At 42.1% G+C, this 23,044-nt stretch overlaps 1 protein-coding gene across 1 annotated transcript in view; it reads right to left on the bottom strand.

The window, feature by feature from the left end:
- Positions 1–23,044, bottom strand: part of PTPRG (protein tyrosine phosphatase receptor type G) — a 385,824-nt gene that overhangs the window by 67,428 nt on the left and 295,352 nt on the right. The window contains exons 9-12 of the mRNA XM_071756171.1: positions 9,736–9,920; positions 7,635–7,743; positions 7,189–7,238; positions 4,021–4,825 (exon numbers count right to left, since the gene is read on the bottom strand). Of these exons, the coding sequence (XP_071612272.1) occupies positions 4,021–4,825; positions 7,189–7,238; positions 7,635–7,743; positions 9,736–9,920 (1,149 nt within the window). The remainder of the gene's footprint in view (positions 1–4,020; positions 4,826–7,188; positions 7,239–7,634; positions 7,744–9,735; positions 9,921–23,044) is intronic.

The following is a 23,044-nucleotide window of genomic DNA, read 5'->3' as shown; positions in this document are numbered from 1 at the left end:
TTTAATCCCAATGTCAGATATCTGAAATCCATACTGTTGGGAAACATCAAATAAATCAATCCTTTTATTTTCAAGCCATTCTGCTGTCTGTTTCTGGAAGGTGCCATGCAAAATGGCTCAAGTGGCACATGAAAATACAGCTTAATAATTCTGCCATGTATGGAGAAAGAAAGAATCACACAGACGTTTAATTATCTTAATGAGGTTATTCCCAAAAGGCTTTTGTAACCTCAAAGACCATTCTAAAAAACAAAATTCAGTCTCTGCTAAAAGCATTCACCAGGCCTGCAATTTAACCCTGCACATGATGATGTCTCTACAAAGCCCTCTTATGGGAGAAACTGGGCAGAAGTGGGTGAGTGCTGAGGGATGGGAGGACCTGGCTGAAGTTTGGATCAAAGGCCAAATCCATGTCTCTGTTCTCAATCCTATCTCATGACCCAGGCAAAAGCCCCAACTGAACATCTATTACTTTGCTCACAACAGCCCATTTATCAATAACAAAGGATCTGTTTAACTGTCCAGCACAACAAACCAAAATTCTGTGGGATAATATCTGCTCTAGCCTGATTAAAATGAATCATGCTGTGGTTCTTCCAGTTTTTGGGATTTTTTTTTTGGTGTTGGTTGTTTTTTTGGTTTTTTTTTGGTAGAGCATCATTTTTCTAATTTTCAGGTTTCAGAGTCGCAGACAATGCTGGGCAGCTGCATGTGTAACAGTTGCAGATCAAAGGTACAATTAATCTGATGTGGGCACCAAAACAGAAATGGGTGATCAGGAAAATGAAAGAGAAGAATGCAAGCAAGCGTTCAGTGACAGAAGAAAATCATTAGAGTTGGCCGATACCACCAGACAAGAAGAGGCCAATGCCATTTGGAAAATAATGACACAGTCTCAGGAGAGGTGTGTGTGTATGTGTGTGTGAAATAAGCACTAAAAGAAAATGAGCCTTGCTGTACTAATTGGCCTCACACTTTCCCTGTAATTTCTCATGTGTTCCCTGTTCTCTTCTAATCATCCACACTCATGAGTACTTTCCCATTCAGTTATCTCCTTACAACTGCTAATTTAATCCTATATAATTAATTTTACAAGTGTACATTGTTATGAAACAATTTTCTACTCTCTCAAATGATTAAACTTTCTACTCTCAAAAACATTTTTGAAACCTTGACAGCTTTCTAAAAACTGTTATTCTGGAGAAAAGATGCATCCAAAATTTTTTTGCCCTCAGCAGAACACATTAAGCTGCAGGGATTCTTTCTGCTCACTTTGAAAATGACCTTCACCCTTTTTTAACTGGCCTGATGCTCAAGAATTCTTTCAGACACATCTGGTAATGCCCTCATCTTGACTTCAGGTTTACCTTTTTAAGGAAAAACTTTAAAGCTGTGGCTCATAGGAAGAGGTCTTGTTTATGTCTGGAGTTTCACTGAACACAACTCCTTGCATGAGCTGGATCAGGTCTGTCTGTGGGAAATGTAGATTTCCATATTACTGTGGAAAACAATTCAGCTGAAGCAACTAGTCTTGGGGTTCATGAAGGTTTTTGATTATTGGGCCAATTCACCAGCTGTGGGGTCTGCTGGCATGTGTCTTTGGTAACCTATATCCAGCCTGGAGGAAAGCTCCTTCTGCATTCCCAAGAGTCTTCTCACAGGGGAAGCTCTTCAGTACAATAAGGGTCCTGGGAAGCTGAAAATATGGAATGGTTTCTTCTCGTCACCTCTAGTATGTCACCAGAGGTTTAACTAAGACTTAACTAAGGTTAATTTGAGTGAAACAGACAACTCCTTCACTTACCTTCTCCCCAGCTAACATGTGCTGGTTGTTTCAGATGTCATTTCCTACACTTGAAAGCCATTTTTTGAGACACGGTGATGTTACTAAATTATGCCCCTTCCATATATAAACATGAAAAACCTAATCTGCACAGTCCACTCAAGACTGTCTTTGTGTGCAGTCTTCAGGCAGAGTCACTTCAAGCCTCCAAGGCTGCAAGTGAGCAGAGCTCTTAAAAGAGGCTGTCTAGTAGGAGGCAAAGCTGTACTGAACCACTTTCAGTGACAGTTCTCTGCACGCTAAAAAGAAACAGAAATCACTACAGACTAAGGAGATACAATTCACAGTAACTACTAAGTACTTCTTAGCAATATTAACAGTATTTCCCCATCTCATTGATTTTCATCTTTTTCATCTTACTTTTACCACATAATAAAAACCAATTTAATAACAATCCCTTTGCCATGAGCTAAGGAAGAAGACCAACTACCCATCTTTCCTCTAACTTATTAGGCTGAGAATAAGTCATGAGATCCTTTTTGGGTCTTGTAAAAAGGATATTGTACTTGGGCCATCCAAGAAACTGGCACATGAAAAACGGGGAAGCAGAAGGCAAGAAGAACTGAACACAGCTATTTCAGAGGCAAGTTTATCCAGGCAGGCTGAATTTCTGGAGTCTGAACCTAAATGGTGCTGGATGCTTACTCCCAGTATTGCAAAGCATGTTTAGGAAAAGTTCCCTTCCTCCTGGTAAAAGGGTGACTGGGGTGAGTGGCGTGTTAAAAGCTGCCTGACAGGCATCTCAGACCACATTCAATGGGAATGATGGACTTTGAAGATGATTTCCAGTTGAGGAGTAAGAAAAAGAGCAACATATTTTCAAAAAAACAGCACAACCTGGTGCAGGTTTCTTGGCTTCTGTGTTGTTAATCTGTTCTCCTACCAAACAGTTATGATTGACAGCATTAGAGTCAGGTCAGCATTTCTGTAACACATGTTATTAAAGATTGGATTTAGCTTTGTTTTTTAAATTGGTTCTGAGCTGTAAGTGAATGCACAATGTCTGCATTTTTGTGTTTGTAAATGCAGGGAAAAATAAATAGGTTTTTTACAGAACTCAAACTGTAGAGCAGCTTTGATGGTAAATTACAAAACAGTCTATAGATTAGCAAAATAAACAATAGTAGTGGAAAAACAAACAAACAAAAAATGTGCACTATCTTATAAATGCTGTGGTAATACCCATAATCATTCAGATAAACCCATTGCTGTATCTAAATCTCACTCCTTACTTGGCAAATAACTCCATATGAATGTACTCCATTTGCTCCTTGCAGTTACAAGATCTGTTTTCCTTACCAGTGCCTGGAGCTCCCCAAGCAGAAACACATGCATATGCACCAGACTTGCTGTGCAGGGATTTGGGAGCACTATGAGATGCCTGTTTGCACAGGGCTGTGCACCAAATCCTGGCTGCACAGGGCTTGGTGCACATGGAGATCACCTGGGCATGCATCCAAAAGGTCGTATTTGCTGTGCATATACTGTGGTGTTGGTACATATATCCAGAGCTGGTGTGTACACGAGTGCTGGTAATTCTCATCAGGACAAACAGAAAATATGTGAACTCTCCCTGCCTAATATTCTTGGGTTTTTTTCCACAGGGAAAAAAAAAAAGGCAACCCCAGGGCAAAATGTGCCTTGTCTTGGATGCACAGGTTTTGTGGGGAGAAATAAACCAGAGGTGATCCCGTACTTGGGAAAATATATCTCAAAACCCGATCAGGGAGAATCCTGGAGATAAACTAAATTAGTTTACAGCATATATACCAACCTTCCCATGAAACACCAGCACAGCACAGCAATCGCTCTTCCAAATTAATTTCACAGCTACAGTTCACTGCATTCTGCTTTTTTTTTTTTTTTAAAGAAACAAACAGAACCCAAACAAAATTCTTAATGCAGCACATTTGGAGTTAACATTTTTCCACTTTTTCTCTTCTAGTAAGCAGTATGAGGAGAATGAATCTGCTCCAATAACATGAAAGGATGATCCTTCCTCTTCTCCCTCCTGTAACAATTTGTGGGTTGGGTCCCACAATAACCTGCCCATCGGATGAAGCCAGACACCACAAAAATATTCTATCTACTGGAAATCAATAAGGAATTTGGATGGTATAATTTTCCAACAGTCTTACCAACAACTGGTAAAAACAGTTTCCCTGGAGGTCACTCACCTGGGTTAATGGTGATGAATTTGTTATCTGAGGGGTACTCCTCTGGAAACCTGTCCTCCTTTGGAGGTTTTCTTGTCGTTTCTGGTCTTCTTGGGATCTTTCCCAGGTAAAGTTCATCAGTGAATGCTGGTGGCACTTGGGTGGATGGGAGTGGCTGGGGCTGGGTGCCTGCTTCAGCAAAGCTTTCCTCCTCGGGACCTCCAGCCGTGGGGGCAACATTTTGGTTTGACTCTTCCCCCGATATGGTTTTATTTCCTTCCTCCTCAGCAGTCCTGTTAGGGGAAGCCGTGGCCACGTTGGGCTCCGTGCTATCGCGTGCCTCCGCGGCCGCCGTTGCCCTGTTTTTCTCTTTCTTCTCAGCATCCTTTTCTTCCTCTTCCTCATGCTCCCGCTCCCCATCCTCGCTCTCACTCTTGTCATCCTTCTCCCCCTCCTCGGCTCCCTCGCCGTCCTTCGTTAGCGCTGAGTCCCGCTCAGGCCCTGGGGAGGCAGCGGCGGCGGCGGCAGCGGCCTCGGTGGCGGCTGCCATTGGCCTCCCCGCCTGCTTGCTGGGGGCGGCTGCCGCTGGGAGCCGTGTGGGCCACACGCTGCTGGGGAAGGAGGAGATGCCTCCCCCGCTGAAACCCAGCCCTGCCAGCAAGGTGCTGGTCACCACTGAGGCCACGGTGGCCTGGCTGCCGCTGGAGGAAGGCCCCATCCCCGTGGCCATGGACACAAAGGAGAAGGGGAGCCCCGAGGATGTCCAGGTGGAGGAGCCAGAGCTGATGGGGGCCATGTCAGCGGAGGAGGCAGGAGAGGCTGTAGGCTTGAGGAGGTCACGGGCAGCACAGGGGAAAAAAACACAACAGAGAGAATCAGCACGAGCTCTGATGTGACACCTGGGATCATTTTACTTCTGCTTTTCCCTCCCTTTCCACACACACACACACACACACACATACGCCATGTTAGTTGGTTGTCTCTTAAACTGCGAGGCTGGCACCAGCTGGACACAGGCCCAAGGCAGGACGAGGACACACCACAGGGTTACACAGCAAATGATGAAGGGAGGAAACCTCCCTGCGTTCACTGCTTCCAAACACTCATTATCATCAAAAATCTCTATTTTACAGCGGAACCTTCTCCACCCACCTCACTGGAGACTTGTAACGTTTCCTCTCAGGGGTGAGGAGGATGTTAAAGGTGTTTAATGAGTTTAGCTGCATTATTCGCAGCACTTTAATCCTCAGAATACAGAAGTTTAAAAATACAGCGTTACATAAAGGCTGTCCCAAAATAAGGGGTGTGCTGCCTACGCGTGCCTCCATGGCTGGTGGGTCTGCTCTTCCCACACCCACTGCGCAGGCCTCAAACAGCACTATTTTTATTTCCTTAATTTACCCAACAGCATTATTCCTCTAAAGACTGGTGGCTGCTGTAGTCAGGCATTGCTTTTGTTAGGAAAGCCCTGGCAGCACAGACAGCCGGGCACTCGTGAAGGACTTGGAGGGCATTGGGATCCATTTGACAAGGACCTCTGCCAGCACCACCTGGCTGAAGCACCCATGTATAGACTTGGCTTTTCCCTTACAAGTCTCCAGACACTGCCAGTGAGCCAGAGCCACTTCCCTCATGGAACTGAGAGGGAATGAACCATGGTTCATGGACTTTGCACCCTCTGCAACCCACCACTGTTATTCTAACAAGGTCACCTCTGTACATGCATGCTCACACCTGGGTTTCTTTGCAAATGTGTATACTTTACTGCAAGGAAAAACCCTTGGTATGTATACTTAAAGAACTAGACAAGTAATTCTTAAATTAATGTGGAAAAAGATGCTGAAGTTAGTTAGTGAGCTAACTAAGGACAAGGGGAGCAATTCTGGAAAATCCAGGGTCAACAGTTCTGCCAGGACAAACCTGACCATGCTCTCTCTCTGTGACATACTGAAAAACGTCTCATGATACTGAATTAATCCATAAGAGAAGCAAGAGGAGCATTAGCTGGAAAGGTACACATCACATAAGGACAAGCAATGGTAAATAAGTGCTTCTGAATCTTGAGCAAAACTCTAAGATGTTTATATCTGAATAACCTAACAGTATTTCTGCATCCCTTTGCAGTTCCTAGTTTCAGTCAAGCTGTGTGGTTTAAATGCTGCAGCAAACTAAGAAAGGCTGCTTTTTCAAGTTATTTTTGACCAGCTGCAGTTACAGAGAACCTGAGATCTCAGAAAAAAAAAATGCTTTAGAGACTTCAAGCCAAAATTTTAAATAACCATCTAAACTTTCAGATGCTTATCAGGGTGAATCTCTAAGGCGCTGTGAGATTTGTTTTTCACTGGCATGTACATTCTCAAAGTTGGATTGATATTAAAATTTGACAGCAGATTTTATATGTCTAGAATACCTCTATATATCATTAAACAAATATTAATCATTCAAATTCAAGCTTTGTATGTTTTACCTGCTTACTAGGGAGTATATCACACAGGAGCAGAGTAAAACCAGAAGCAATATACTTAGAGTAAATTCAGTAGCATTAATTTAGCCCATAAATTTGATTGCACAATTCAGAATACTGAATGCTGGGAATTTAGGATATAGATAGTTTATGTTGAATAATCTAAAAAGGTGCTTTCAAAACTGAAATACTGTATTCCAGTTTTACTGTATATGTATGAACATTTCTGATTCTGGAATATGAAAGTAATCTTCAGTGACTTGTTGCAGTCTCACCTGAATAAAAACTAAAACAAAGACCTTGTAAGGGCTTAATTAATAAAATAGCAGATATTCTAAAAGCAGTAGGAGAGTAGAGGTGCTGTGCATGAAGCCTTATTCCTGTTGCATATACTTCTGGTCATCCAGTTAATGAAAGAAATCAAATTTATTTCCATGGCCATCATTAGATGGCAAATCTCCTCTAAATATATGAGTTCAATATATATTTGAGAAGATGTTTTTTTTAATGCCTGATCCACCAGTTGTCGAAGCCTGTCGGGGCATGAAGCTAGAAAACCAAACCCCCTCTAATATATTAGGTGTGCTATGGAACCTTTTGTGGTGGGTGTGAACAACCATCCCCCGGGACAGCCCAGTGCTGCCGCAGATTCACAACCCCGTGCTGCCACCTGGTGGGAACAGGGACCCGAATTCCCGCCGCAGAGATTGATGGCCACCACTTACCACTCCTGTTTTGACAATTCTGGTCCCCTCGAAAATTCGAGTAGTGTTAGCTGAGGAACAAAGAACAACAGCGTGTTAGGTAGGATTGATCTCCTTCCCTCTTTAGGAAAAAAAGAAAAAACCAAAAAGACACCAGTCAGGCTCACATTCTGCTATAGCTGTGCCTCCGATGCACAAGCAGACTCAGAAAAAATTGCTACAGAAAACTAGCACCAACAAAAGCTCTGAGTTCTCCTAAAACCTGGCAAACGTTGCCAGTAGAGTGGTGTAGGCAAACCCCCATCACAGTAAGACTCTGCTAAAGTCACTGGCCACGATCTGAAATTAGCATTGCACACATGCATTCAAACATCTCCTGAGAACATTCCACACCTAATTGCATTCTGCAAAGAAAATCTTAAACACACAACAAGTCACAATGTAGAAATATGTATGTGGCTTTTTACCTTGAAAGAGCATAGTCTGGCTAAAGTCACTACGCATTTCATTTCGGCAAACTGCTTGAACTCTGAACAGATAAAGGATGTCAGGTGAGACATGGCTAATGATGGCCTTCTGTTTAAAAAAAATAGATATTATTCAGTTTTTTACCCCCATAGTACTGTCCACGATCAGTTTGAAATACATAAAGCATTGTGCTAACACAGGACATTTCTGCCATATAAGACAAACTTCCTTCTATACAGCAACACTCACTGGGCTCCTGGAAGAGGGAAAGGCCAAGGACAAAGTACTTCCCTGGGATAAAAGTGGTGCACCCAGATTCTGCCCATGAGAAAGAAATTACCACATCCCACATCTATTCCTTCTTCCTGAAAGTCTCTGCTCTTCTCAGAAAACCCTAAACCCCAAATCATGTGGCCTTGCAAGAATTAAAATGAGATTTTTATAGGTGGATATCCAAGTTCCAAGCCTGGGATAAGCCCAGAAACGTCACTGTATGTTCAAACTGACTATTTCTTTTGCAAAAAAATGGCTATGGCAATTTGATGCTGGTGGCCTGTGTAACGTGGTGGCTTGGCACCTTGGAAGGGGATGTCCCTGTATCCTTCTACACCTGAGTCACTGCCTTGCTGCCTCCCAGCTACTCTTTTGTGTTCCTTAGTCCCTGACCACATCAGTTAATGTCTAGCAGCAGTCAGCAACAGTAGCTCTATGGGTCACTTGAAATACCAGTGATCTCTTTAGAAAATACTGTTTTGCTCTTTTTAAAGATGGGACAGCCCAGCTGGCTTTGTCAAAGCACTGAAAGCAAACTGCACTTTCCTCTGAGTTTGCTGCATCTTTAGCCCCTAAGATAGACTAAGCTATCATTGCTTTCTTAACCTCCAAGCTCCGCTGCACAGCACAGGGTCTCATTGCAATTTATTTCCAAGCTTTCACTCCATCACATACCCTGCACTTTTAATTTTTTCTTTTATATAAAACAGAATGCTGTCAGTGTGCCCACTTCATTTTTGCTGATTGAGGCTCTCTTCTTATACCCAAGTAAGAAAAAACTCCCTTAAGAGTGTAAAGTTATGACAAGAGAGAGGTTACAACACATCATAACCTTGGGTGCCTTTCAGTAGATTCCTTTCTGATTTTGTGAGGCACACCATTCCCTAATGTGACCCAGATAACAATGTCTAGTGGGAAAATTGAAAATATAATTGGAAATGAAGTAAAAGAATCTTCATCTAAGGGAATAAGAGAAGTATTATTGTATAACTGATTGAATGGCCTCAGAAGACTCTATTTTAAAAAAAATAATGGTAACAGTCATTAGGAATAACACTCTGTGCTGCTGCATTTTTCATGTGTATATACAATTACCAATTTCATTATTCTAGAGCCTTTCTTTGATTAACAATAAACGGAGGTCCTTGCAAACCTGAACATGTCACTTTGATTTTATATGCAGGGAGTATTAAAGACCAGTACAATATTTGCTTCCACTTAGACAAGAACGACAAGCACATCACATCCTAAATGGAGCAGATAGATTGGTGTTTCCATCTGTGCTGGAACTGTCTTGTTCTCCCTTTTTTTCTCCCACTGCCAGACGTAGGCAGTGCTTGTGCAGGGCCACTCTGCAATAATCTTCTAGCCCTGACCATGCAACTACTACTGCTGGCAGCACTGAGGACAAGAAACTGCTTCAGAGTCTGCAAGAGGCTGAAAGTGAAAAGTCTGAGCCCAGGAACAGATTCTGGGGGATCGGGCTTTTAACATGAAAATCTGTGAGCTGAACACAAGCCAAAAGGTATTCAGAGCCTAACTATTTCCCGAGCCAGCTGCTTCTCAGCAACAGTATATGAAAAAGTGTCTGCAGATTTAGTCTTTTATGCACTCACATAAACTATAAATCCACTCGCCAGTGTTTTGAGCAGTCTGTTAGGCAATGTTCAACTAATGTGGAACATTTTCATAGCAATTCATTGCGAGTCAAACACTACCCTGTCTATAAGGTAACAACTGCTTTCCTCCTCTGCTTCCTTCTACTTAGAAAACAACAACATATGGATAGCTTGACACATATGTCTGGGGTTGCTGCTGGGGTTTTACCAGGTCTTTGTCACTGTCCTTTGTGAAAGTCTTCTCCTTTTCATCTTCATTTTTGGTCCAGCTATATGAGATCATGTAGTTCATGATTGGAGGGTGGTAGATGGTTTCTGGTTGGTTCCAGGTTACAAGTAATGCTGTCCTGTTCACAGGCTGCACTTTCATGTTGACTGGGGGAGTGCTGCAAGCTAAAAAACAGAAGGGAAAAAATATGAAGCTCTCCTAAGTAACTGAGAGAAAACAAACAGGAAGAACTGTGCTTCATTCCAAGAGCCAGGTTTTTTCTTTAATGCCCTTGCCTGCAGTAATAGCTTTGACTGCAATCCACTGAGACCAATGGGATTTAACACCACCTGCAGCTGCTTTTTGCTCTCCAGAGTAAAAGGAGTGAGATAAACCATTCTCTGCAGGCAGGTTGCTTAGTTCTTGACTTAATTTCAGTCCTGACATTTGCACGTACGCTTTAACTTGGTCACTTAAGAGCTCTGCACTGGAGCATTAAGAAGAGCAATCAACCTGAGCCCCAGCTTAGCTGGCCCAGAGCCTCCTGCCATATGAAGGGGATAAATACTCCAGTGTGCTCTGCAGGCTCTGGAAACAGTGGGAACTTCTTAAAATGTGACATTACTAGGGTCAGTAAAGATTTTCCTCCTAACCTAGTACGTTTTTGCATCTAAGAAGTTACTTTACACTCCCCTTTCTATTTACCTTCCTTCATAGATTCTCCAGTGTTTGTCAATAACATATTACCAACACAGGGAACAGCGGCACTTGATGGCCCACGGCCACCCCTCTTCTCATAACAGGCAGGTGAACCCTGCAGGCAGTCCCACAAAGCTGTGCCCTCCTGGCCCTGCTTGCTGTGGAGAGGCACCAGTTGCTTCTCACCCAAGAGACAGTCAGCAGAGATGCCAGCACAGGAGCAGCTTAACCAGAATGCATAAACACAGAGTCTGCATACTGCAGATGCCAAAACCCAAACTTCTGGGAAGACCAAGTCTAGGTGCAAACCCAGCCCGTACAGTTCAGGAGTGGGGTGTGCACAGCTGACAAAACCACTTTTCAAGCCATCGAAATGCCAAGGTCAGGGTACTAATGAAGAACACTAGATGGCACTCACATGCTGTCGAAAAAATACACCATACACTCGCCAACTATAAAACGTTTATATTTTTTTCCAGCCTTTAAAAATCACCGTTAAAATACACAGCCCAGGACAGATTCTCACATTCTCCTTCCCAATATAAACTCTGAACCAAGAAAAATCACTTGCAATGATACCTAAACACATGTGCCAAGGCAAAGGAGCTGTTCTTTTCTGCCAGGGAAAGTCAAAGTGTCACCCAGTCCATCACACTGATACTGTTTGCAGAATTATTTTTCTCAATACGACATTTCCATTTAAAGCCAAGACATTCAGCTTGTCTGTGCTCTGCAGGTATCTGACTGTGTGTATATTTGGCCATTATTTCACTTCAAGAGTCCTGGCAGTACTGAAAGGGAGAAATATCTGCTCCTATGCCTGGATTCACAGGTTGGTCATGGATCCCTTCTGTTACATTACTGAAATAGCCACAGTTCCTAAATAAAAATGATTAAATACTGTAAACACCAATACTACCAGTACAATGGAAAAATGCCTGTCAAGAGTATTTGTGCAGTTATAACTTGCATTTTGTAGCTAGCCTGAACAAGAGAACATACATTGCAGAAATAGGCCTGAGGAGGAAAGATCTTTGGTGCTTGCTCCTGCCATGAGTGGTGACAACTTTGCAGTTTTGCAGCAGATCCTTCTGCTCAACCCAGAAGGATGATCCAGCAAAGCAAACAAACCCTTCACTACCACAAATCACTTGTTTATTGACAAAACTACTAAGAGTTTCTTTTAACTTGGAGTAGAAGGAACCAAAAATAGCATTCTGCTGGCAATACCACAAAGCCAGAAACAAAACCTTGGTCTGCTGCCTACAGACCTCTTCCCTCCTGGTCTCTGTGGGAAGCCTGCAGAGCCTGGCATGAAGGTGGCCAGGACGTGGTCAAGATGAAAAGAGTCAGTGCTGTCAGAGCTTCAGGAACCTTGGTATGCTTCCCCACCTCACCTCTTTCTGCTGAGATAGTCAGATCAGTTCTGAATGACATTACAGTTTATTGATAACTGCACAAATAAATCATAACTAACTGCCCCTTTTGAAGCTCTTTGTCATCAAAGAATTACGCTTCAAAATACCAGGCCAGTTTATTGTTCCACTTAACCAAATCCTACCAGAGATGGGAGCCCAGGGTAAAGGACTACTCTGAATTAAAAGTACTATTAGGTCCTCCTCCTCCAGCAGGATATGCAGAAATGTATATATTTGAAATAATCATGTATCAAATTGTAGAAATAATTCAACCACGTAACGCTCACAAGAGACAGAGAGAACTACCTTAACTGCACTATCCCAATGAACCATGGCTAGCAAGGTGTTTTTCAGACAAGGACCCCAAACCACAGTAGGGAGAGGGAACTGTCATGTTTTCTCTTTCATGGGACTTTCTGCTGCCCTTTGGAATCGTTCATGCTTGAGGAAAGAAGTGGGAATTTCCTAAGGGTAAATAGGAGACTCACAGGCTCAGACTTAGAAGACTTTCATCCTGATCCAAGACAGTCATGAGCACTTTTCAGCAGCTGAGTGACTTCAGTGACTTCATTGAGACAACGTTTGAGATGGACAAACCTCACAGCCAACGAGAAGAAGACTGAATTTATAAGAGTTCTACTTCACAGTAAATATTACAACATTTTCATGACTTACTATGACTTTGTTCAATTACTCCAAGGCACATAGCAGGGCCTGATGTAATTAAATAATAACCAACCTTTTATGTTTAACCACTTTTTCTTTTTTAAAAACAGCTTATGAATGGGCAAAAAAGAAATCTATTTTATAAGATGAAATATATGGTTTTATTAATTTAACAAAACCAGCTCAGGACACAACGGAATAAAACTCCCACATTTGATCCAATAATTCAATTTGATGATTTAATTAAAGAGATACATAATAACGTAGCAAATGTCTGAAAGGCAAGGAAAAAAAAATGTAATGATTTGGCCATCTATAAGACAACTGGCATTTTCCAGAGATCTAATTTTCCTTTCAATACTCTGTGTGCTTTGGATTTTCAAAAGATTAAAAGAATTGCAGGCTACTCAGTTTGCTTTTTTTTTGTTTTTTTTAAGATGCTAAAGAACCTCTACAGATTTTGCAAAACGTGTAGCTGAAGGACAAATAGAAATGCAGAAAGAGCTTGGGAGAAGGAGGGAGGAGTTTGTGTCTTCCTCTGAATTGTATCATGATGCACTAAAGAGAAATACAACCTTTTTTTTTTTGTCTTTCCTTTTTCACCAAGCTAAATAAGCAAAAAAAAAAAAAAAAAAAAAAAAAAAAGTGTGAATTTATGATTGCTTGAGAAGAAAAGAACTGAACCCAACAACCAGCATCATTATTTCACATTGAAATAGCAGGTCTCAGCTCTCAGCTCTTAGAAAAAATGTTCCTAAAGCTCTCTTTTAAATTCAGATTCTAAGGGATAGTAAAAATACCAAGGGGGGTTTCAGGAAATCTTTCTCTATTGTACTATGATACTGAGCTGAGATACCTTAACTGGCTTTGTATAGGACACCAAACCCCTCTGTCCTGGCTAGCAGACCACTCCTGCCAGGAGTCCTGGGTGCAGAAAGTCCTCACCAGGGCCCCAAGGCTGCATCTTAGAGGCTCTTCCCAGGCAAGCACATTGGCAGGAGCAGGGCTGTGCCTGGCAGCAGGCAGTGATGCCCTGCGTGTGGCACACCTTGGGCCTCTCAGAGTCCAAAAAAGCCCTCACCCTCCTGTCACAGATGACCTGAACTGGGAACCTGGCAAACAAGCTGGCTCCTACCTTATGGAAAAGACTCGAGGAAGAGAAAGTGTTGAGCGGGTGCACCTGGAGGAAGCCCTTTGCCCTGCCACAGGGCACCCCAGCTGGCAGCTCCAGCTGCTGGCCATGTTCAGGGCTGCCTGGGAGCATGACACAGACTTTTCTCTGCAGATCAGCCCGCTGGGGAAGGCAGGGGGCAAGCCAGCATCTTGGCTAGCCCTGTCTTCCAGGGCTCACTCAAGCCTAGAGAAAAACCTGTTTGTCACTCGCAGACAAATGTAGCATGCTAATACAGTCCTAAGAGCTGGCCGGGCCAGCCATACAGCAGACAATTATTTTCTTCATGTTAAAAACATTCCAATGGGCTGGAACAAAATTAATTTAACAACTCTGCATTCATCTTGCCCGTAATTTGATTTGTATGTTGTACTTGGCTATGTAACCTCCACGAGGCTTTCCTTTTTTTTTTTGGCCTGATAATCCAAACCCATTTCAGAGAGCTGAAAGACAAAAGGAGGCTTATTGTTTTGCAGATTTAGCCACTGATATTAAGACACACCCTTGAATGGAGAAAGGGCATGTAAAAGAATATTAAAAGTTGGTTTTTTTTTTAAGTAGACTTCATTTCTCTTTCAAAGACAGAAATGCAAAACCAACCAAGCTCTCTAGCTTTCATCATGCTTTCTGCATATGCTACCTGTGATTATAAAAAGAGCTATTTAGGGAAGTTTGAGAGAGCACAAGAACAGTATATTCAGTTATTGCTTGTACACCTTCTCCCTGTAAAACAGGTGCCTTCGTATGATGAATTCGGTGGCGCTGGGCTCAGAGGGATTAATAAAATCCTCTAAAAATGTTCTAAGTTAGCTTTTCCATGCATAAAAATGTCACCACTTTAAAGGCAGTTATTTCTAGCTGTGCTATGCCCTCTTTTGGAAAATCCCACTCCTTCCCTCCTGCTGCACATCTCAGCAAGGCAAAGCTGCCATTCCTCTCCTCAGTACTGTGGGATACACATTGTGTGATAAAACCCTGACAATGCTCAGCACAGAAAAGCAATGTTCCAGTGAAGTCCTGAATCCAATTGTGGTGAGATGGGCTGGGATCTTCTAAAGCAAATGCATACATGGAGGGAGAAAACGTGGGCATCAGGACATACCCATAGCACATAACTGGCTCAGGACTGCTCAGAGGTAGCTGAAAGGCAGGGACAAGGGTCTCAGCTCCAGGTTGTAAGATCAAAGGGGCTTCACTCCTTTTTCTCACTGATCTGGATATGCATGGGATGAGCAGCAGAAGGCAGAGGATGGTAGATGGAGTAGATTTCCTCCCACATGCTCAGTAGGAGAGAACTGAGAGGTCAATATGGGGATTCCATGCCTTTCTTCACCAGAAAGGCAAACAAGTTGGTGGCCAAGAGAAGGTGTTTCTTCCCCTCAGTCCCAGCACTGGGAAGGAGCTGCAAGGGCTGATCCTGCAGGACAGATGGACCACTTGCTGCTGCTGCTGCTGTAATGACATCCAACTCAGCCACAAGTTTTCCAGCTAATTTAAGAGAAACCTGAAAACTGTCACTGATGTCTGTGCCATTGGCAAAATACAGCATGAAGTTCACTTAGCCCTGCAGCCCCCAGGAACCTGACTGCAAACAAGACAAAAGTGATGCCACCAACAGAGAAGAGGAAAAAATACTTTCAACTATATATATCTATATATACCAAAAAAAACTTCGAGTAAGCCCTGAAATGCAGAAATATGGCTTATACTACAACGAGCAAACTCACACTTGCTTTCAGTGCCAACAGCATCATGGTAAGGGAGTGACACGATGCCAGATTCAGCCACCTTGCACTGGTGTGACCCAGTGGCACTGCCTGGGAAGAGACTGATCCAGAACAAACAGCAGCATTCTTTGGGCTGTCAGATTCAGCAAGGGCTGTGCTCCCAAAGGATAACAAATAGACTGCAAGGATCATAAGCAGAAATAACACAAGCTTTAATGCACAGAGAAGTGCTAAGAGGCATACTTACAACATTTTCCCCCTTTTCCCTTTACTAAACGTTTGCATTTCTTTTTTTTTGCTTTGCTTTATTGTATGTTAACTTCTCACAGTGCTTGTAAATGACATTATTAATACATAAGGATAATTGCTTTAAAGAGAAGCACGTATTTTTCCTTTACCTTTGCCTGCACTTTGCCAGCAGGCAGTTGCAGGCTCCTGAGCATGCTGTACACACAAATATTTGTGTTGATCTACTTCAAATCACAGACAGAATGTAGCTAGGAGACAGACTATTTATCTTCCCTGCTCTTACCTTTCCCTGTGCTTCAAACAGACATGGTTGTTTCTTAAGGTGTGTGGAACACCGACAGACCCTGCTCTTGTTTTATGAGCCCTGTGAAATAACCTCATGAGCAAACAGGCACCTGGGGGCACTTCCTTGGGAGGGGCTCTGGGCAGGTTGGGTTTTGCCCCTCTGCTTCCTGTCCATTTCCCCAGGTGAATGCCCATCCAGCATTTGAATTCATTCCTGTATGGCTTTCTTCACCATAGCATTTGAGTTTCCATGGCATCACAGCAACAGCCCCTCTTTTGCTGAAAGGTAGGGACTGTGTGTTTTACTACGTTGTGTTTGAGCCCAAATATTTCATATATTCCATAAACAGTGTTTCTACAGCTGTGGCCTGAATCCACAGCAGGTGCAGATCAGCCTTGCACCATCAGATGTCATGCTGGACTGATGTCTGCCAGGGATGTGCCCCACAGCCTTTGTGTTTATATTGCACACACACAGAGTAATTTGAGTTTAAAATGTACACCCTGGTCCTTATTTATACAGTGCACCTGATGCAACCCAGCTCAATGTTCAACAGCATGTGCTGCATCAACAGGGGGAGAAAGGAGGGTTTCCTGCCAGGAGGACATATATTTGCCATGTTAGCCAAGATGCCCTTTCCAAAGTTGCTTGGACCAGAGAGCATAGAAAGAACCAGCCAACAGGGCAGGCAGAGCATCCCAATGCATGCCTGAGGGATGCCCAAAATCAGACTGGAAAAGCAGCTTCTCATTCATGGCTTCTGGAGGCACTTTCCATCACAAGGGGATGAGCTGCAGGCACTCGTGGCCCAAAGTACTGTCGAAACTGAAATTAAAATCAGTACTTCTCTGTGCCAAACAGCTGGACTGGTAGGTAGGCAGTGCAGAAAGGATTTCCCTGCAGGTGTAAATGGAAGAAATCATCGGGCTCCCTTACAAGAGCACTCAGCTCTTCCAGCTTTAGTGGCAGCTGTGAATTCAAATCATAGTTAAATTTTCACACTGAATTTCTCTTGCTCTTTCGGTTTGGTCTCTTCATATTCTCAAAGCAAGTGCAAGTAGTTGCTTATTGCCTATTAATAAATCTACTGATAAGCTGATCTACTGATCTACTGTCCACTACATTCAGGCACAGACACACACTCTGCTCACATTACAATCACAAGATATTACTCCAGGTGAAAACAGAAGTCTGCAGAAAAGAGCCTCTGTGAGATGCATGATACCTATGCCAGGAGTATGCACCACACAATTTTGTACAGCATTTGTTCTCAAAAATGACCAAGTTTTTTTTTTTTTTTTCTTCTTCTTTTTTTTTTTTTTTTTTTTTTTGGTTGTTTTGGTTTCTTGTTTTGTTTTGTTATTGTTTGGTTTTTTTGTTTTTCCTGAAACACTTTGCCTTCCACCTGACTGAACTGAGACCCTCTGGAAGGCAGAACCCTGCCCTTTCCTGCTTTAGCATGACATGCTCCAACCCAATTGTACATATGAGGACACAACATTACAAATCAAGACATGGATGAGGCGGAAAGGACCTGGTATGCAAAAAAGAGCACACTGTTTTCTGCCTAAAATGTGATTATAGCAGGTACTTGAGGCACACATCAAAAGAGACACTTGCAGCAATAGGTGAGGACTTATACTTGGAGTACTGAGGCAAAGTGGCAGCCAGGCAGGTCCACAGTGCAAAGAAAATGCAGGACAAGCAATTAACAGCTCACTGATACCAACCCCAAGTGCAACCCTGTGCACTGAGCCAGCCTGCTGCACCAGCAGAAATCCTAATAATGGCACATAGATTCATCTGCACTGTACTAGGCACTGACCTGACTAAAATACACAGTCAATGAAAGGGGAATAGAAAGGGGAAAAGATAGCAAAATGATGAACAAAGAAAAAAGAAATTCAAGGAAACTGGGAAGGAGCTGTTAATCCATGACAAAATCAACATATAAAATATTTTTTTCCAAAGTATAAGAACAATCAAGTATAATCGTAAACACATCATAAACTAACTAAAAAAAAAGAAAAAAGTTTTGCTTGTTTTTGTTTTCCTTAAAATATTTAAAGAAAATAAATAGTTATAATTTGGTTTAGCAATCTGTAGTTAAGCTTTAAATAACATATGATTTTTAAATTTTCATTTGCCATACTGTTATTTTGGATAGAGTACACTTACTGCTATAGAGTGTTTTGTGGCCATTTGTGGTTTTGAGTGAAAGAAATAAACAACATTCCAGAAGAATGGAACTTTTCTGCCTAACACCCTCTTTGGCCTCCCAGAGAGAACCCGAGGGCATGAAGAGACTGCAAAGCTGTTTTGAGAGAGTTCTCATAAAACATGGGCATTTAGAAAGCAAAAACAAATTACAGAAAGTAATAACAGAGGCTATAAATGAGACAAATAACTTGTTCTCATTCAGAAACACTGCTGCCTGTGCTCTAAACTATCTGCCTCAAAATGATGATGTCACTGCCCTGAATCTCCAGAAGAACACAGGGTTTGGATGCTGCTGCAGTGGAGATGCAAGGATGCCATGCAGAACAGCAGACACCTTCATAGGAGGCCTTGGGTTCATTTCTCATGTCAGAAACTGTGAAACACAGAATATGCACTGAACTGCTTTGCTTGAACAGTGCTGTACCGTTGACTGGGGGTTGATAGTTGGCACTATTCCCCTAGTGCAAAGCAGAAGGGAAAAATCCAAATGTTTTGTATCCACATCTTAGTTGCCTGAACTTAAAAGGACTTCCAAACCATGTATGGCTACCACTTAACAAAAAACAATCAGAAAAATGATCACCTGTACGCTCCTAGAGAAACATCCCAGCCATTAATTTAGAGTCCAAAGCTAAGTAAGTTACTAGAGTGAATTTATGACTGCTTATTATTTAACTTAGTCTAGGATCATAATTAAAGATGGTACTCTAAGGCGAATTCCCACTGATGGGAAACAGCATCATTTGAGACTCCAGCAAAGAGTAATCAGACACCTTTGGGGAAGTAATCAGGCATCTGTGAAAGAAAACTCTGATGTCAAGAGCCCCTCACATGGGATGCTTGTTTAAGTGTTGTGAGGCTTGCAGCACATTTAATGAGACAGAAAGGTTAAAGGTGTTTTTCTTTTCAGCTTTAAAAATGATAAAGAAACAACATCTGATGGTCCTAATCATCAGCAAAATAAAATGGACAAATACTGCACATGGGGTCCATCGAGAAACAAGGAAATGAAACACGTTTTTCTTCTGAGCTTCCACCTTCACTGAAGTAGGTAATGTTTTGTAAATACAACCCTGCTTGATGGGACAACATGTGAAAGTAGTAAAGGACAGGCATAATCAAGTCCTTGAACTGGACAGACTTTTATGTAAGAATTCTGTTTATTTGATAAATAATTAGCAATCCCTTTAGCACAGCTGCTTGAAAGCAGCCCCTGAAAAGGCAGGAGCACAATATGTGATGTGACAGAGGAGCACAGTCCTGAGTCACAGAGGACAGGCCAGAGAAGAAAGGAGGCAATTTTAACAGAGATGCTCACGGGCAAAAAATCAAACACTGTCACTGATACTCATGAATATTTTACAAATACATTCCCAGTTTAATATGTCTGCACAGAGAACCTCTAACTTTGCAAAACTTCATACAGATCAGTGCAGTAACACCAGTGAGCCCTCTTGTGAAATTTTACAGGCCTGATGATCTGCATGATTTAACAGTATGATCCACTGCATATCAGATCTTGAATCTCTGAAAGTTTCACCTTAAACTTCCTCTGAAAATTTCTTTTTCAAAAATGTGTGATGGTTTATTATCAATTTACCAGTTGCTACAATTACATAGCTGAGCACTATTTATCCTGACACATTGAGAAATAAGATATTTAAAGAGGATCTGTATGGCTTCTTGAAACAACTCCAAGGTCAGAATTAAGCTCAGCTCATGGGTTCTGATTCAGCAAAGGTCTCAGCATGTGCTTTTATTCTAGGCACACAAACAGTCCTCAGGAGAACTGTTTCACATCAGCTTCTGCCAACAGGAGGAAGGAAAAAGATAACGGAACCGAAGAAAACTCCTCTTGCTAAATAGTAACACAAAAAGAAACTCCCAGGTGAAAAATTAGCCTTCTACACAATTTCAAATTAGCTAAAATATTTTCACTATCTTGTATTCTGATGACTGAAAACACCACTCCACCTTTCATTGCCTTTTTAAAATTGAAAGATGAAGGAGAGAAGAGTAACTGCAAAACAAAAGGCTGGTAACATTCATATTGTCTAGCAAACTGGGTCCAAATGCACTGACAGTTTTGGTTGACCTGGAATAGCCTTTCCCAGAAGACATTTTATTTACCAAATGTCATCACTTACGGGGCTTTGCTAAGGAAATACTCAGAGGACTTGGCGTAAAGTGAGAAATAGTTTTCCTCTCGTGTATCTTCAGGTTACACTACTGGTTCTGTGACCTGAGATAGCTTTGATAGCTGGGAGAAAAGACACTCCTGTGTGGTGCCAAACTGTTTAGGATAGCATGTTTGTCAATGGGCAACTGCAGAGCTGCACTGCTTTGTGCTGATCTGATATTCCCTATTCACCAGGGGATTCTGAAAATTATTCTGAACATTATGCAAATTGCTCTGGCCACATTTCCCTCCAAAATAAGAAAGGCTTACGTAACGAATGCTCCAGTGTTTTCTAGATTAGCAGCACTGCCCACAGACTTAATAGAGTGTGACAGAGGACACAAATTGCAAAAAGTCACACCGACAAACAAATCCAAACTTTCCCTCCAGAGCTGAAGACCATCACAAACCATAACACCTTGCAGCAAGTCAGACACATTTTTCTGACCTTGCCTTTTTCTACAAAACACAAATCTAAGCACAAGGAGGGTAGACAGAGCCAACATGTGACAGCCATTGGTCACATTGCTTAATGCAACGTGGAAAGTATTGAGATGCAACCATGAGGTGTGCAGAAGAATCTGCATAAAATACATTTGTTATGCTGACCCTATGCTCTTACATTAGTATGCTAGACTGTCTGGCTGAGAAGCACTTCGTGCACTTGGCTTCTCAGTACTTTTGCATGAATGACACTGTATAAAGAGGTACTGTATTTACTAGCTGAATAAACAATAGGTTTTGCTTTCAAGTATTATGACTGCAACTTATTTTATTTATATGTCTGTAGTTCAGAATGTGCAGTGGACCAAGCACATCATCACTGTTCACCTTTGTCAGAGAAGGGGCCAGAAACATCCACGCTGCTGTATCTCTGGAACAGCTATAACTCATCCCTGTAACCTTTGGAGGATACACTACAATCCATTTTGTGTTAGCAACATTGCAGCAATCTATTTATTTTTAAGTTCACGATAAAAATGCACCTATTTTCAGTATCCCCTGGTGTTCACACAACCCAAAAAATGACAAGTCGATGTAGCTGCTACAAAAAGACTGTCTGCCCTGCCATTAGCTTCCTATGCCAAAAACCCCAAGGGGAAAAAAAAAATAATAATAAAAGACTGGCATCATCCCTGCCCATTAGATGGCACATTGACTGTTTTCAGACCACAGGGGATGGGGGAATGCACGTCACCCTCCTGAGGGTTATGGTACCTACACATGATGGGAGGGGACCCAGAGAGAACCTGCTCAGCAAACCAATCCCCAAGCATGTAAGAATCCAGGCACCAAGATATCTAAATGTGAACTGGTATTTGTGCAGCTCCCTTGGTCCTGTAGAAAAGCTCACAACATGTTAACTGATCCACATGTGTGTGGCTGAAACTGGGCCTTAAAGAGTTCTCGAAGACAAAGGTCAATGGGAACCTTTCCAGCCATTCAAATGCTCCTTTGGTACCAACACCTCCAACTTCAAGATCAGCTCATTAACTACAGACTTTAGCACTCGCAATATTGTCAAAATTGTGGGTTTCAGCTTTTTACCACAGGGGTGAAAGTCACCTAAAGCATTTTTATAATCTTAAAAAAACACCCAGAAAGTGAAGGAATATGCAGGCAGATGGCCAAAGCATAAAATCTTCTTGAATATCATACCACATGTACCAGAGGTACCTTGGCTGCACTCAAAATAAAAACTAGTCAGTTTTGTCACTTTTAACATAATGTAACCTATTAACTTTCATCACTGTTCTGGGTAATATGTACACAGGATATAACTGAAGAAATAAATATTGACACATGTTGCTGTTAAAACACTGACTGAAAACTGCAGGCCAGAGCATCAGAGCATAGCAGAGCTTCTTCATTCCCAAGATCTCCTTCTCACTTCTGATGTAAATTCTCTGTCCCAAGGCTGCCTTTAATGTACATGTGGTTTGTGTACGTGCATATTACATATATCCAAATAAGCCCACTCACAGAATAATGAGCTCTGAGAAATACTCTTCCAGCACTCTCCTGGGAGGGTGCTGTTGCTGAACGCAGCTGTTTTCATGATTCACTTCCTTTAAAAACTATGTTCTCTATGCCTGGCCAGGTGAAAATGCCAGGTACAATAGGAAAGACTGTAAATCTGCTTAGCTGTTTTCTTCTGGCACACACTGGCACACCCCCTCTTCTTCTTTTGCTTTACCCAGAACTGGTGAAGCACCAAGCACTTCTCACGACTGAATACTCAGAAGTACATGTCAGTCAGTCCTCCTACCTATAAATAACACCATTCAATAAAATAAAGGCAAATAAAGGTAGTAAATGATATTTATTTCTGGTCTTATTTTATCCAGTACACATTCCTCTCAGAATTTTTATGTGCTCCTCTAGCCAGGCCTTTCTTTGCCAACTCAATGACTGCAACTTCCCTCCCACCCCCTTCATCCAGCTCATTAGCTCATTATCCAGTGTCTGACAGAAGCAAGCATCAGCTGCTCTACAAAAAGGCACATGAAACACTTCAACAAGACATCAGAAAATAATCTGCCTATAAGAAAGAGGTTTTTCTTTCCCATCACCAACAGAATGAGGCAAATGTCAAATTATAAGGTCGATGGTTCTTCAGAAAGTCTTATTACTGTAAAAATGGAACCTTTAACCACATCTGGATACCCTATTCCCAATCAAACCTCTAATGAG

Source organism: Heliangelus exortis, chromosome 12, assembly GCF_036169615.1.
Source record: "Heliangelus exortis chromosome 12, bHelExo1.hap1, whole genome shotgun sequence".
Classification (NCBI taxonomy): domain Eukaryota; kingdom Metazoa; phylum Chordata; class Aves; order Apodiformes; family Trochilidae; genus Heliangelus; species Heliangelus exortis.
This window is presented reverse-complemented; position numbering and strand designations above follow the sequence as displayed.